This window comes from Meles meles, chromosome 11, assembly GCF_922984935.1.
Source record: "Meles meles chromosome 11, mMelMel3.1 paternal haplotype, whole genome shotgun sequence".
Lineage (NCBI taxonomy): Eukaryota > Metazoa > Chordata > Mammalia > Carnivora > Mustelidae > Meles > Meles meles.
The window spans coordinates 43,237,025-43,252,939 of record NC_060076.1 but is presented as its reverse complement, the minus strand read 5'-3'; the positions used below and the strand labels follow the sequence as shown (position 1 = coordinate 43,252,939).

General features: G+C 39.7%; 1 protein-coding gene across 1 annotated transcript in view; it reads right to left on the bottom strand.

The window, feature by feature from the left end:
* Positions 1-8,276: 8,276 nt before the first annotated feature.
* LINGO2 (leucine rich repeat and Ig domain containing 2) overlaps positions 8,277-15,915 on the bottom strand; it is a 1,225,184-nt gene continuing 1,217,545 nt past the window's right edge. Inside the window, exon 7 of the mRNA XM_046023596.1 lies at positions 8,277-10,506. Coding sequence (XP_045879552.1) covers positions 8,651-10,471 — 1,821 coding nt within the window. The 5' untranslated portion in view covers positions 10,472-10,506 and the 3' untranslated portion in view covers positions 8,277-8,650. The remainder of the gene's footprint in view (positions 10,507-15,915) is intronic.

Genomic DNA, 15,915 nt, shown 5'->3' with positions numbered 1-15,915 from the left:
TATCCTGGGATGACAGCTCCCTGAGCACGGTGGCCTGAAGCCCATTCTCGTCAGGACCAAAAGTGAAGAGAGAGAGAGCACCTTCATGTTCGGCAGAAAGATGGCACGAAAGCAGTTTCTGTATTTTTAATTCTTTCACTTTTTAGCACTAGATCATCTTCTCTTCCCCTTGTTACCAATTTGCCTGAAGATGAGCGATCTTTCTTAAAATTTGTTGTGCCTTCCTCTCTTATAGGATGTCTTGAATCACTGATAGTTGGCTGAGTGAAAAGTAACTGAGAAAAACTGGATGTTACGTGTATGGCTGGTTGGACCCTTTGTGCCTGAAGTCATGCCCATTACTCGCTCATGTAAGCAAGTCAAATGAATTTGGGATAATTTTTCAAGTGATACAGGATTTATCCTCACTGAAATAGATTAACTTTATAGTGGGTTAATACTACATAGATTTGGATAGTCTGCAGATCCAACCATGGCCCCTTGGTAATTTTGCGTAAAAAGAACCTAATAGCTTGTCCTCTGATTTCTGCTCTGAATGGTCTCCACCTACCCTGGCATTAGAATCAGATTCCACTGGATTAGCATCTGCCTTGACTGAAGATTATTAGATTTGATCTAGTAACAGTGCTAAAGATATATAAGCAACCTCATGTTTCCGGTAAGTCTCATAGAACCTGCCTCTCTCAATAAGGAAATATTTTCTGATGTATGACTCCAGTCACGTTTTATTACATTTCATTACTTAATAATATCGCAGTGGATTTAACTGAGATGTCAGATGCTTAAGCCCTTTACATCCGTAAAGAAAACATGTTTTCTTCAGTTAACAAAACCAAAAGACAGCTGACAGAATGGGAGAAGATATTTGCAAATGACATATCAGATAAAGGGCTAGTATCCAAAATCTATAAGGAACTTAGCAAACTCAACACCCAAAGAACAAACAATCCAATCAAGAAATGGGCAGAGGACATGAACAGACATTTCTGCAAAGAAGACATCCAGATGGCCAACAGACACATGAAAAAGTGCTCCATATCACTCGGCATCAGGGAAATACAAATCAAAACCACAATGAGATATCACCTCACACCAGTCAGAATGGCTAAAATTAACAAGTCAGGAAATGACAGATGCTGGAGATGATGTGGAGAAAGGGGAACCCTCCTCCACTGTTGGTGGGAATGCAAGCTGGTCCAACCACTCTGGAAAACAGCATGGAGATTCCTCAAAATGTTGAAAATAGAACTACCCTATGACCCAGCAATTGCACTACTGGGTATTTACCCTAAAGATACAAACATAGTGATCCGAAGGGGCACGTGTACCCGAATGTTTATAGCAGCAATGTCTACAATAGCCAGACTATGGAAAGAACCTAGATGTCCATCAACAGATGAATGGATCAAGAAGATGTGATATATATACACAATGGAATACTATGCAGCCATCAAAAGAAATGAAATCTTGCCATTTGCGACGACGTGGATGGAACTAGAGCGTATCATGCTTAGTGAAATAAGTCAATCGGAGAAAGACAACTATCATATGATCTCCCTGATATGAGGACATGGAGAAGCAACATGGGGGGGTAGGGGGATAGGAGAAGAATAAATGAAACAAGATGGGATTGGGAGGGAGACAAACCATAAATGACTCTTAATCTCACAAAACAAACTGGGGGTTGCTGGGGGGAGGTGGGATTGGGAGAGGGGGAGCGGGCTATGGACATTGGGGAGGGGAGGCGAACCATAAGAGACTATGGACTCTGAAAAACAACCTGAGGGTTTTGAAGGGTCAGGGGTGGGAGGTTGGGGGAACAGGTGGTGGGTGATGGGGAGGGCACGTTTTGCATGGAGCACTGGGTGTTGTGCAAAAAGAATGAATACTGTTACGCTGAAAAAATTAATAAAAAGGGAAAAAAAAAAAACATGTTTTCTTAACTTATTTTACATACTAATAAGTTAACCTGGTTTTATATGTTAAAAAAAATGCACACAACAATGAATCAGTTAATAGTCAGACACAAACCTAAACTGAAATACTTTTGTCATTAGCACTAATTTTTTGAGAACAAAAACAAACTATCAGGCATTTAAAAAAAAACAAGTTCTGTAGGTTGTTTCAGCTTCCAATCATAGGATGTTCCCAGAATAAGATTTTGATAAAAAAAAATCAGAGAAAAGCACAGACACACGTTGTTTTTTTTTTTGTTCCCTCCTGCTCAAGCATATCAGTCTTTAAAACAGTTACATTTTAAACACTTAAAAAATCAAACCATCCTCTCCCACATATTTATATATGTATATATAAACAATAGTTTTAAAATTATGATTTGGGGCATTCCAAACTGTATGGAAAAAAAGTAAGACAATTGACTTGCATATCAAGCAACCCATGTGTGTAATACACCTGATTTTATAACTACGGAGGAAAAGAGTATGTTTTCTTCCAAATAGCCTCTAAACAAAGTTTGTGGCTCAGTTCCCATCTCTGGCTATCACATATGTTTGTATATGAGTCATTGCCTTGCTAAACACATATCGTTATAAATAACGTGAGAAGTTTTTTGGCAAGTTTGAGTTAATCTCCTGCTTAATCATTACTTGTTGATTATGTGCTACTGTAGACTGTACTGATTATATTGTAGTGGAGATTAAAGATATTAAAGCAATTTAGAGTAGGAAGTGTGTACCAAAATGAAGAAAGTTAACATGGCAACCAAATTTCTGGATTTTTTTTTCTTGGTCCTGTAGACATAAAATCTTTGACCCATTTTCAGCACAGAAGGTTATCTTTTGAACTTTACTGGAACTAATACAGTTAACAGATTTAACAGAATGTAAATGTGCATTTCTGTTGTCTTCTTCATGGCTATTTTGCATATTAAAGGTAAAGCCTTCCTTAAAATATGCAGTATCCTCTTGATTATGCCAGCTCTTTTCTCATTCTGCTGAGGCTATAAATAAAGCTTCTATTTAGGGCTGGCATTATATCAACCCACCTGCTTCTAGAAGAGAGGGAAAAAAATCAGAATCACTCCACCTGCACGGTGCTGTCAGCTTGTGATTATGTGAATGGTAAGTCTTGTTATGTGAGATAGGCTGGAGCTTTTTTTTTTTTTTTTTTTAAGCAATTTCCAGTTTAACAATTACCCTAAAACTTCTGAGTACCAATGAAAGCAGACATCCCCAGAGAGAGCATTCATTGATGAGGTGTGACAGCGGCAGGGGGTGACACTGCAGAGGAGGGCAGAGCTGGAGAATGAGAGATCATTGTGGTCTCAGGAAAGGAGGCGGGAACGTGGGGGATACCAAAGCTTTCCGCTCTGTGGGCTGTCTCAGGGGACTGCGTAGTCCCAGCTCTCTTCCTCCTTCCCACCCAGGATCTTCTCCAGGGAGATGGGGGCGGGGGAGGGAAAAGTGGCATTAAAGACCTTGGCCAACTGAGATGGGACGTCTGAGGCACATTCAAGTGTGTCTTGATCAGATTCCCGTATTTTGAAAGAGGAACATCAGCTCCAGGCCTGCTTTAGAAAAATAAACCTTTGACAAACCTCTTAATTATATATATTTGCTGCAAACATTTTATCATAGGCCAAGCTAACACAAGGTAAGCAGTTTTCATTCCTTTTTTTTTTTTTTGAGAAATACAGCCACATTTACTGCTCCCAAAACGGATAAACCAATTTCAGATTTGAAAACCTGTCATTGTTGATTTAAACCATAGTTGACTTGGCTAAACCTTGCAAATCTAGATTTTTATTGCCCTTAGGTGGGCCTAGTTTTTATTATATGACTTAGGTAAATAACGTAGCAAATCAGCTAGCATTTTGATCTTGTAGATTTCAGTCGTGAAGTCACCACACTTTAACTGTAGTAAGAATGAGAGTGTTCTCTTGGGGATGGCTTTTGAAGGAGCTAAAGGGACAGCAATGGAGAGATTCATCAAGTGTTTGCCAAAATATCAGGAACCACCGTCTGGTGCCTATCCAATGCAATGTAATTCTGAAATCAGCAAGTCAGATAATATTTCAGTCCTCCAGGCTTGCCGCACACAGGGACAAAGTAACTCAAACTCCTCAATCAGAAAGTATCAAGGATTCTACCAGAAAGGACAGAGTTCCCCAAACCATTGGCGGGAAATCCATGGAAATAACCAGACACAGGATGTACACACGTCCAGTGGGGACTGTTGCTAGATCCCAGTCCTAGTAATAAAGAATGATGTATCTTTACCTAAGGACCAAGTAGAATGAATGGCTTTGGCCCCAAAGGTTTTGTTACTAGGTTCATATGCCACAAAATCCATTTGGAATAGATTGTGTGAGTTACATAAAGGTGACTGGGACATGGGAAATAGGGATAAAACAGAAACTAAATTTAAAGAAGAACATAATTTAGTATTCTTTCTCAGAAGACCGTAACTGTAAATTTTAGCAACAGAGGAAATAGAATTAAAATGGATCCAAGTATCTCTCTCTAACCTTTCTTTAAACCCTCGATAATGTCTTTTTGTCAAGTCTTAGCCTTCTATGCTGAAAATGATGTATTTTTTTTCTTTCCTAGAAAGCCTCAAGACATATTATATGTTGCTGAACAGCTTCTGAGCACAGTCCCTGAAGTTAAAACAAATGTCTTGACCCAGAGATGAAGGGAGAACCTGGAAGGGTAAGTTAATTTACATGGGACTGTACTCAATTTTTCTTCTCCAAGATCACATCCTCTCTTTTGTACATTCTAAAATATAAATATATTTGTTCCTACTTGAGTCATGGAAAGTGACAAAAGTCAGGTGTCAATGCAGGTGAGATTTAAATAATCCCCTTTCTAAAAACGTCATAGAAGATTACGTAACTCCTGGGCTTCTCTGAGAACTGAGGAGAGCAAAATATTTGACAGAACAATGAAAAAAAGAATCCACCCTTGACTCTGTAGAGCAAATCCCGAATGCCTTCATACTACTGGGGAGTTGGTGGTGAGAAGCAAAATTTCTGAGAAGCTTGAGCAAACCTACAAATCTTGCCCAAGTCCTCAGGAACTAGGATGTGTAAATCTTGGCAATTCTTGGTTTACATTTTCAGATTATGAGAATATTTGAAAAGCTCATAACTATAAATGCAGTGAAAATGAAATGAGGTTTAAATAAGTGAGTACTAGGAGAATTTGGACAAGTAGAAATCTCTCACCAGGAACACAATAAGCCAGATTGGTGAGTTACTTTATTCTGGTAATATGCATTTCAGACATGGATCAATTCTTTCAGACTATTAGGGCTCTAGTTAGAGAATTTGTTCTTCTAGAGATTTAATACCTGGAGAAAATGAACATTTATTTGAAAATGATATAGACACACACACACACCCCTGAACTGGTCAACCTAGAACTAAGTGCTGAGCCAAACAACTGTATTTCTTCTTGTGGCACTTTAAGACAAATCTGCTAGGAAGAGGCTGACTCAGAGAGGTCTACTTAGGAGAGAATTTGGCCCGTGTGCTCTCTGAGCTGTTATTCTCTACCATGGTCTACTTTGCTCTAATCAAGAGGTAATTTAAAACCATAAGGGAAAATTCCTTATGTGTAACTCCATACTAAGCCCTAGAGCTAGTTAACGGAACCCATGTTCAGAGCTTTACAGATATACAAAGAAACCCAAGATCTGCACTGCTAGTGAGAATGGAGGAAATTAAGTAGCTATTGAATTAACAATAAATGCATTTCTGTGATGTTTTTGGCAGAAAGTAGCGAGTTCTCCAAGAAATATCTGGCCAATACATTCTTATGACCAAATCATGTTTGCAGGTGGTATATTGTTTTTTATTATCTGTTGGAGCCCAATTCAAATAGTAGTTTTGCTCTTAGGGGTAACACTGGTTTAGGAATACTTCTGAAGAGCACAACTTTAGTTCACTGTCGACCAAACTGGGTTCGTCGGGACTACGAACTATAGTTTTTCAAGATGTTAACAGTTAACATCAGAAAAGGAAAAGCTTTATGCTCAAATAAATTATAGAGAAACCCTAAGGTGAGCAATATTAAACAGAATTCTTTTTTTACAGGATTTGCAGAGAATTCATTAGGCTCATGTATATTTAAAGATCAAGAGGTGGTTAAAGAACGCAGCATTTTCCCAATTTAGTTATCGTTCCAATCTCTCTTTTGGAAGAGTGCTTGCTGATATCTTAAATACCTGTTGTTCCACAGATCAGAGCGTGGAAGTCCCTAAAAGAGTGAAGTCTCACTTCTAATGGAATAATCACAAAATTTTTTCAGTTAATCTTTTTGTGGATGGGTTCATTTGAACTCTGTTTCATTTACTAAGCTGCTTTTGGTCAACTTTTAATTTAACAGAAAAGAAGCTACAGTCACAAAGCCCTTTTATTAATTACTCGATGTTTTCTCTTGTTGGACAATGAGTTGCAAATACAACGGTGCAAAATGAAGATGAAGTATTTTCTATTAAGTCTTGGAAGACTAGCCCTCCACTTTCTCTTTTCAGTTTGAAAGTCCCCATTCCACCTGCACATGGGAAATAGGAGTTACAGAAAAGTCTTGATTTGTAATATTGGATATGTAATATGAAGTAATTTCCAAAAGTGGAAAATGAATTTCTAAAAGATCTATGACAGTCATTAGGAAAGTCAAATGAAAAATGACTTAAAGAGGCAATGCTTCAATCTTTCTGTCTCATTTCCACCTTTTATTAAGGGAGAAAGGGGTTTAACTGTGTTACTGTCCAATCAGCAAAACGATTTCTGGACCTGTCACTGTTTTATTGGGGTCAATTTAATTTTATCGAAGCTCCTCAAAATTTCAAATGATTAAAAAAAAAAAAAGCCAGCTTTTTGAAAGTCAAACCCCCAGGTGGTATGTCAAGAAACAAACCTCAGAAACTTCCCATTCACTGTCCAAAAGGGGCCTCACTTTCAGGTCCCTCTCAAATGTACAAAGAATGGACATTTCCTATCTGCCTTTTGCTGATTAAATAGATCACATTTCAGGAATCCACTCTGCATTCAGTGCTTTCTCAGATATGAATATAAGCCTTGAAAGCCATTCACTGAACATTTAGCCAAACAGAATTATGTCTCATTTGAACCAGATCACTGGTGGTAGGGGCAGGATGCCATTAAAAAACAAACAAATAAACACACACTATCATGTTTTAACTTTGAGTAACAGTCATTAATACAAACTGAACTGGACAGAGATCCTTGGGTCAGAGGGGTGAAAGTACCTGCACAATTTAACCCATTTGTAGGACTCTTGAGCCTGGTTTTCCCCTCTACTCTGTTGAGAGTAGAGCCTGGTTTTTCCCTCTAAGGGAAAAACCAGTGCTTTTTAATTAACCTTGTTTCTCCTCACCTCTTTAAAAATGAGACGGATTCCTCTTGTGTACACAAGACAATTCTCAAGCTAAAAGGAAGCAGGGAAAATCCCTGAAGTTACCCATTCAAGGTAATACTGTATGTACAGTACGTATCTGAATGGAAAACATCAGCGTGGAAGCTGGTTACTTCCTGCGACTGGCAGCAGTCCAGGCTTCAGACAGCCATCACGGTAACAGATCCTTGGCTGCTTGTCTGGGTCACCCGGTTTGTGCTGGCATTGGAGGAGAACTCCTTTTTATCCACAGAGCTTGTGCACATCCGAATCCTTGATCTCTGCTACAAGGTCAGTATTACCCTATGAGTACAGATAACAACTACGTGCTCTTCCTACTAACCCATTAGCAGCAACCGATGACAGTAAAACCAAACTGTGTTTAAACGGATGATCTTCCTCATGAACACCTACTTTGCGTTTTACAGGTACAACTAGGGCTTTGTTACAGTAAACTGGTCCAGGGTGATATCACAAGTATAAAAAATATTCCATTCTGTATCAAAACTAGGCACATGCCTTTATTTATAGTAACAGAAGTTAACAGAGTTGAGCAGTTTTGCCTTGGGCCCTATTTCTTGGCATCCTATATCAGACAAACGCATGGTCCCACATCTCTCCGCCCATAACTCCAGGGATCTAGTCTCGGGGTCATCTCTATGGAAAGGAAGGTGAAATCACACTTGGATCTATAGTGGTGAGTAACTAAAAGCACAACCTCTCATTCATATTGCTTTAAAACATATACAGCATATATGTTTCAAAAAAAAAGAGTAAAGAATATATTGATTTCATCGTGGTGCTGAACCAACAATATGGTATGATGCAAGGCTTTAACAAATGTGAATCATAGATACAAATTTTTCCGTAGAGTATGTTTTTGACAAATGTGTCTTTTTAATATGTAAATCCTACATTGTAGGTTGTTCCTTGTTTTTTTTTTTTTTTCTTTTGTTTTTGCCGTGGTAGAAAATGTTGAGTAACTGTCCATGAGCATGAGCCAAAGGTTCAGGTTCATTACTGAGATCCCCAGAATGCCGATATTTGCAAAGCAAACAATTAGTATCCCACTGTGAAGGGCTCCGACACGTGTCTGCCTGCCTCCCTCTAGGTGGAGAGTCTCCATGAGAAGTCCTCCTGCTCCCAGGGACCCTGCTTTGACACAGGGCAGCTGCACGAGGCCACCTTCTAACCTAGTCATTGATTGTGCCAGCTGTCTCACTGGTGACCAACACCGGCCCAGAAACAACAGCGTGAGTGCTAGACCCTCAGATCATTTTCATGTTGAACCTCCTGGGTCCAGCCACCTCCCCTTCCACAACAGCACCATTGTTTTTTCGGGGCACATACTCAAGGTCAATGCTGTTTTTATGCTTGCCTTTCCCTCGGCTCCACACAAAAAGGAGGAGAAAACAAAATAAAACCACTCCCAGGAATGTGAAACAGCCCATGGCCGTAGACACCAGTATTGTTTTGAGGTCCAGGGAGAAAGTGTTGGCATTGGTGCCGTTGGACATGGTGTCGTTGGAGTCTGTCATGTACATAGGGGTCCTGTTGGCATAAAGGAAGCGGTCTGAGGTGAAGCCTTTCACCGTTAAAGAGGCCGTATAGGTGTCGTTCCCCGCCGCGTTGCTGGCGATGCAAACGTACATCCCGCTGTCTTGATCCTGGGCAAAGCGGATTTCCAAGGTGCCGTCGCCCAACACGGTGGCTCTTCCGTTGGACTTGGCAGTGATAAAACGCCTCCGCGGCGTCACCCAGGAAATGACAGGCTGAGGATCTCCGTCTGCGCTGCATTCGAGCTGGACCGTCTGCCCTTCGTCCACTAGCAGATGCTGCAGCTTCTTTTCGCGGATTTTGGGTTTTTTGCAAGTAAAGTAAAAAGAAAGGGCAGTGCTGTGGAAATCCTTGAACGATCTCTCGCGGATGGTGTCGGGGCCGGCACACATGGGCTGCTGGCCCCCGAACTGCAGCGTGGGGTGCCGCTGCAGGATCCACAGGAGACGGCAGTCGCAGGCCAGGGGGTTGTTGTTGATGCTCAGGACCTCCAAAGCCCTAGGGGAGGAGAAGACGTTCTCTTCCAAAGTCTCCAGGAGGTTCTGAGACACATTAAGCACACGGAGGAATCGGAGCCCTTGGAAGGAGTGAGGCTCAATGGTGCGGAGCTGGGCGCCCACGATGTGAAGCTCCTGAAGGCGGATCAGGTCCGAGAACATGCCGGCTTCGATGGCGCTGATGGGGTTGTAGGAGAGGTTGAGGTGGGTCAGATACACCAGGTGTTTGAAGGCGAGGAAGGGGACTGTGGACAGGTTGGTGTTGGTGATGGAGAGGGATGTGAGGTTGAGACCGTAGAGGCTATTGGCAGGCATCATATCCAGTAAGGGCCAATAGTCAATCTCTAGATGTTTCAGGTGGAAGAGTCTTTTAAAGGCATACACGGGCATAGTGTTGATATTGAGATGCTTCAGATGCAGGCTAATGAGGCTGCGGAGGTGGGAAAGGGCTTCTGTTGGTACGGCCGTGAGGTTGCATTTCTCCAGGGTGAGCTGCTCCAAGCTAAGCAGCCCGCTGAAAGCCCTGTGTGATATATAAACCAAATCGTTGTCCCCCACCTCTAGAGACTTCAGGTTGTGCAGGTCCTGGAACATGTAGTCCAGTAAAATGACAATCTTATTCTCACTAATGTCCAGCTTCGTGAGGTTGGATAGCCCCGTGAAGACCCCTAAGGGGACCAGTTTCAGGCGGTTGCCTTTGAGGCGGAGGGAACGAAGGTTGAAGAGATTGTTAAAAGCTCCAGGCTCCACATTGGCAATGATGTTGTCACTCAAATCTATCTCCTCCAGCAGAGGATAGGATAGGAACTCCTCAGGGTTGACACTCTTCAGCCTGTTCTTGCTGAGGTCCAAGATTTTGGTCTCAATGGGAATGCCCTCGGGGATGGCGATCAGCCGCCTTCTGTGGCAGCTTACGGATTTGTTCTGGGCAGAGCACTCACAGCGAGCAGGGCAGCCAATGGTGGATCCCATGAAGAGTAACACCACAGCCAGACCCAGGAATGGCTGCCAACATGATATGGCCGTGTGAAGCATGACTCCACCTCTTAGTCTACACCTTGGTCACGGGCCTGCAGAAGAAGGCAGGAAGAGAAGTTGAGTTAGGATATGGATAGGTAGGGGTGCCTGAGCGGCTCAGTCATTAAGCTCTGTCTGCCTTTGGCTCATGTCATGGTCCCGGGATCGTGGGATCAAGCCCTGCATCCTGCTCCCTGCTTGGCAGAAAGCCTGCTTCTCCCTCTCCCCCTGCTTGTGTTCCCTCTCGTGCTTTGTCTCTCTCTCTGTCAGATAAATAAGTAAAATCTTAAAAAAAAAAAAGGGACATCAGTAAGGCAGCAAGTGCCATGGAAAGGACCCAGAATTGGGAATCACACCGATCTGGGATTAAACCCGAGAGCTGCCCCTATTAGCCACATGGGGTAAGTTGTTGTGCCTCCCTTTACGTTGTTTTCCTTGGCTGTAAAAGGAGGATGGCAGTAGTAATAGCAACCCAGAATTAGGACAATGTCAATATTTAACAATTATAAAGAGACTAATACACTGTCTGGCACAGAGCGTGAGGCCCAACAACACACCTTTCACAAAAGGCTCTATTTTGAAATCACACTCAAGCAAAAGAGGTCAGTGGCTAAGAGGAAACATTCAGTTGGAATCAGTATCTACATCTCTAATGCTGGGATATCATCCTCTGCTCAAAATGAAGCTAAGAGAAGCTTCATTTGATATCAGGCTCTTAGGTTCAAAGTACAAACAAAGTTACATTGAATACAAGAGGCTGAGGCTTCATTTCCTGCATGTATAAGCTTTCTACTAAAAACTGCCAGTTAGAAGGTATACATCCTTCAGAATTTGGTTAAGTCTTCATTTATGCCTTCATAAATTTTCTTTTTTGAGGTAAGCAAAGAAAATCCTCAAAATCCTTGTATGCTTTGTGTTTATTATAGGAAAGAGACAGAATGAAGGCACCATAATGGCTATGATGATGAAAATGCTTTAAGAGTCATAATTTTAAGAAAAAAAATTTTAAATAATAAATGAACTATCCTTTCATATTCGCATTCAAACCCAGTGAACATCTTAAACTGAATGTAAATAGGTATCAGATGATATTGGAGAGGAGTATGCTTTAACAGTAGATAGGCAGACCCTGAACTTACTATTCAATTGAATAGTAAGACAGGTTATTCTTGAGCTTGGCTTCTCTACATGAGATCCTGAGGGGGACACTTGATCCACAACCACCATATTTTACACAAGTCTCATTAGTGTCAAACGGTATTTTCAGATAAAAAGGTATTTGATCAACTTTGGTATTCACTCCTAAAAGAGCCATTGAAAGTACAACTCTCCATTCACAGTGTTTACGTATATGTCTGTATGTTCATGTAAGGCTATGTCTACATCTAAATAAATATATCCATAAAAACATAACTAGGATCAAGCCTAATGGTGAATCACTAGAGAAGTGCCCCTGAATGAACAAGGCAAAGATTCAGACAGTGCTCCAAAATACATTATTTAGGAACATAGGAGTTGGTATTATTAGAAAGGACGTGGTAAAACTAGCATTGTTTGTAGATCAAACTATTGTTTAAAGTACCTGAAAAATGATTAGAATAGGAGAATAAATTAACATGATACAAAACATTAAAAAAAATCTTCACAAATGATTAGTCACAGGATCTCAGAAAAAAACTAAATTCTTTAGAATAAATTTAATGAGAAATACACAGAATATGGCAAACACTCAGCCCTACTAAGAGAACAAAACTTATAAAAAAGAGACATAATAGATTCAATATTATAAAGACATTGTTTTTCAAATCCAAATATATCTCTGATCTATGAGAAATTCAAAATTTCTTTCTTTGAAAGATAAATATGACAGTAACCAGAAATTAATTAAACAATAGTAATGGCAACAGACCTTACAAGATATGCAAAATAAAACAGTATGCTACATGAAAATACAGTCAATGAAACAAAGTAGAGAATTAACATAAAGTATATTTGAAAAGTTAGTATAGGTGAAAGGTAGCATTTTAATTCAGTGAGAAAGTTATAAATGATTGGCTAGATATTTAGTGGGAAAAGATAGACAACTTCACTTGGTCCAATAAAATAAATTCCAGATGAATTAAGAACTAGAATGCATGAATAGATACTGTATTAGAAGAAAATTCAGTAATTTTAAAAGAGTTGAAAAGCATTTTCTATGAATAAAGCCAGAAACCATGAAAGAAAATGATCTATTTGGCAGCATGCATTTAAAAAAATAGCATAACAAGCAAATAAACAATATACACATTGAATACCCAAAGACCATGATCAGTCTGGTATTAAGTAAATAGCTTTTATTAATCAACAAGGAAAAGAGGTAAATGTCAATAGAAAATGAGGCAATGAATGTAACAAACACTAAGAACGGCTAATCAGTGTATGAAAAGATCAACCTCACCAGTAAGCGAAGAAATGCAGGTTAAAAAACAGGAACATATCATTTTAACCTAAGTTTAATCCCTATTTTTACCCAGAATTAGCAAGAGTAGAAGGAACTGATGGAGGAAATATGAACGGGCGCAGGAGGCTCAGGGACAACAGTGAGGAGGTTACTGGATACATTAAACTTAAATAATCTAAGTTCAGTATGTGCTTCCCTTTGAACCATTTTTTCCTAACTTTGAATTTTTAAAAGCCACTTTATTGAGGGATGACTGACATAAAAAAAATTACATAATGAGTGTACACAACTTGAGGCACTGGGAGACCAGTAGACAGCTGTGAATCTATCTGTACAGCCAGTGCCGTAAACGTACCGACTGCATCCAGAAGAGGGTGGGTCTGATGAGTCCTATTTTTTTCCTGAAGATCTACCGTAAGGAAATAATTTGATTAATGTGCACAGATGTTTGGTATAGGTTCATCGGGGTTTGGTTGGCTCATTTTGTTTTCTTATCTTCCTAAGGTCCTAGATCATTGATTTCAGACCTTCGTTTCTAATATAAGCTATTAAAATTACAAACCCATGAATTGCTTAATTGTGGTTCAGAAATTTTAATATATATATAAAACTTATTCAGAAAAAATATATTTTTTTATACTTTATGCTTCTTTTTGACTGATGGATGGCTTAGGATAGAGCTAGCTTATTCCAAGTATGCAGTTAGAGCTTTTCTAGAGTCTTATTCTATTTTTTTTTTTTTTTTTTTTTACTTAATTCTGTTGTGGTCAGAGAATTGCTCTGCAGCATTTCAATCATTTGAAACCTACTGAGATTGTTTTATGGATCTTTTATCATTAGAAAGAGTCCATCTTTGTCTCTAGTAACACTCCTTGTCTTCAGCTCATTTTGAATGATTACTGTAGCCACTCTAACTTTCTTGAGCTTCATGTTCTCTGGGTGTATCTTTTTCCATCCCTAACTCTCAACCTACTTGTGTCTCTGTAGTTAGTTTCTTTTACAGCCAGCAGGTGGCTGGTTCTTGTTTTTCAATCAGTCCCATGATCTCCGCAGTCCCTGCCTTCTGTGAAATTGCTTTGTCCACTTATACCAAATATAGTTAACTAAAATGATTGCATTCCGGGATGCCATTTTGCTATTTATTGTCTATCTGTCACCATTTGAATTTTTTGTTCCTTTCTTGCCTTTTTCTATTTTAATCTTTGAGTATTGTATTTCAGTTCTTTAGACTTTCTGCCTATGTTTATGTATGTTATTTTTGTTGTTCTAAGGATTATACTATACATCTTTAATTTATCACAGTCTACGTAGCGGTGTCATCAAATTGCTTCAGGTAAAATTCATAGCAGCCTGGCAACAGTTTATTTCCATTTTTGCCCCCTAGCTCCCACAATCATCCTCCATGGAGAGAGAGAGAGAGAGTTCTAGGCAAAGAAAATGGGGAGTACAAAGGCATGGAAGCGATGGAAGTCCTCTGTGATTGGAGAATTAAAGTCATCCAGACTGGTTGGAGCAAATACAGGAGAGAAACAGAAGAGAGGCCAAAGAGGTAATTAGAGGAATGATTTACAAGAGGCTTGTAAATTGTGATAAGCTGTTTTCACTCTATCCTGAGGGCAACAGCAAGACATTAAAGTGTTTTATGCAAAAGAGTGATATGATCAGATTTATATTTGGGGAAGATTAATCTGACTGCAGCATGAAAAATAGATTTGCGAGAGGGAAAAAGTTGAAACTCCTGAAGCTGTTGCATTAATTCAAGCCGGAATAGAAGTGGTCTTGATTAGGGTCCTTTGAATAGGCTTGGGTAAATGGACAGATTGAAAATGTGTTCTGAAGTAGAACAGAGAAATGCTTTAGTTATGGATGGACTGTGAGGGACGTAGGAGAGGAAGGTGCCAAAATGATTTCTAGCCTTTTCGTCAACTGGATAAGACTTGGTGTCATTCCCTGAAAGAGCAAGCTTAAGGGAAGGTAGAGGATGAGGAATTCCTGGCTTCCTCACATGTGCCTGTCAGTGGGCCAGCATGTGTGTGTTCACTGGTCAACTTAATGATGTTTTTACTCCTTGAAAATAACATTTTTCAAATACTTTTAAAGTACAGCAGGGAAAAATGTATTTTCTGTTGCATTTACAGGACTCTGTGTTCGAGGCAGAAGTTTGATTACACACTCCGTAGTCTTCAGATTATTTTGAATTGATGGTAAAAAGTGAGTTTTGTTGTTGTTTCTGTTTTGTTTTATAAATTCTGCTGGAGAGTTAATCTTCTCTGGCAGAGTTTGGCCAATCTGCATATCACCAGCTAGATATGTAGATAACTGGCATCCTATTTCTGATTTATTTCAGTAATGCTTTAGGGAAAGTTTATTTTATTGGTTGGATCCCTGAATCTGGCTAAGTATGTCTAACATATGGAATGACAGTAGCTAATTCAGTCATAACTGCAATTTAACCAGAAAGGAGCTCAACTAAGATGGATAGTATCTGGAGTTTTTTCCTTAAATTTTTGTTTGTTTGTTTGTTTCAGAGTTAAGGACCATCACGAAGTAGGATGGATAAGTACTTAGCAAGCAGGCAGCAGACAGGCTCCCTTCAGATCTGGAATACCTTTCCTGCTCTACCATGGTCTTTCAATGAGGCAGAAGTAGGTACTTTGGGACCCTATCTCATCATAGTTCTTTGATGCACTTTGGAAACTGTGGAGGAAGGTTGTGCTTTATTCTCATCTCAAATATTTTTCAGTTTTAGTCTTGAAGGGCCAACTGCTGACTCCATTTAGCTTTCACTGTCAGCAGAAACCTTACAATCAAAGCTTTCTTGTCATGTCTGACTGTGACAAAGTTTTGATAAGATGAACTTTGTTTCATTAAGAATAAAACCGGAACTAAAACCTGTAGGGAGCTGACTGGGGCCTTTCTATTAGTTCTGATCAAAGGGCCTCTCGGATACAATGATTACACCTTTCTAAATGTAGTATGTGAAGTTGGGTATGTTTATACTTACACTTTTTGTGCACTG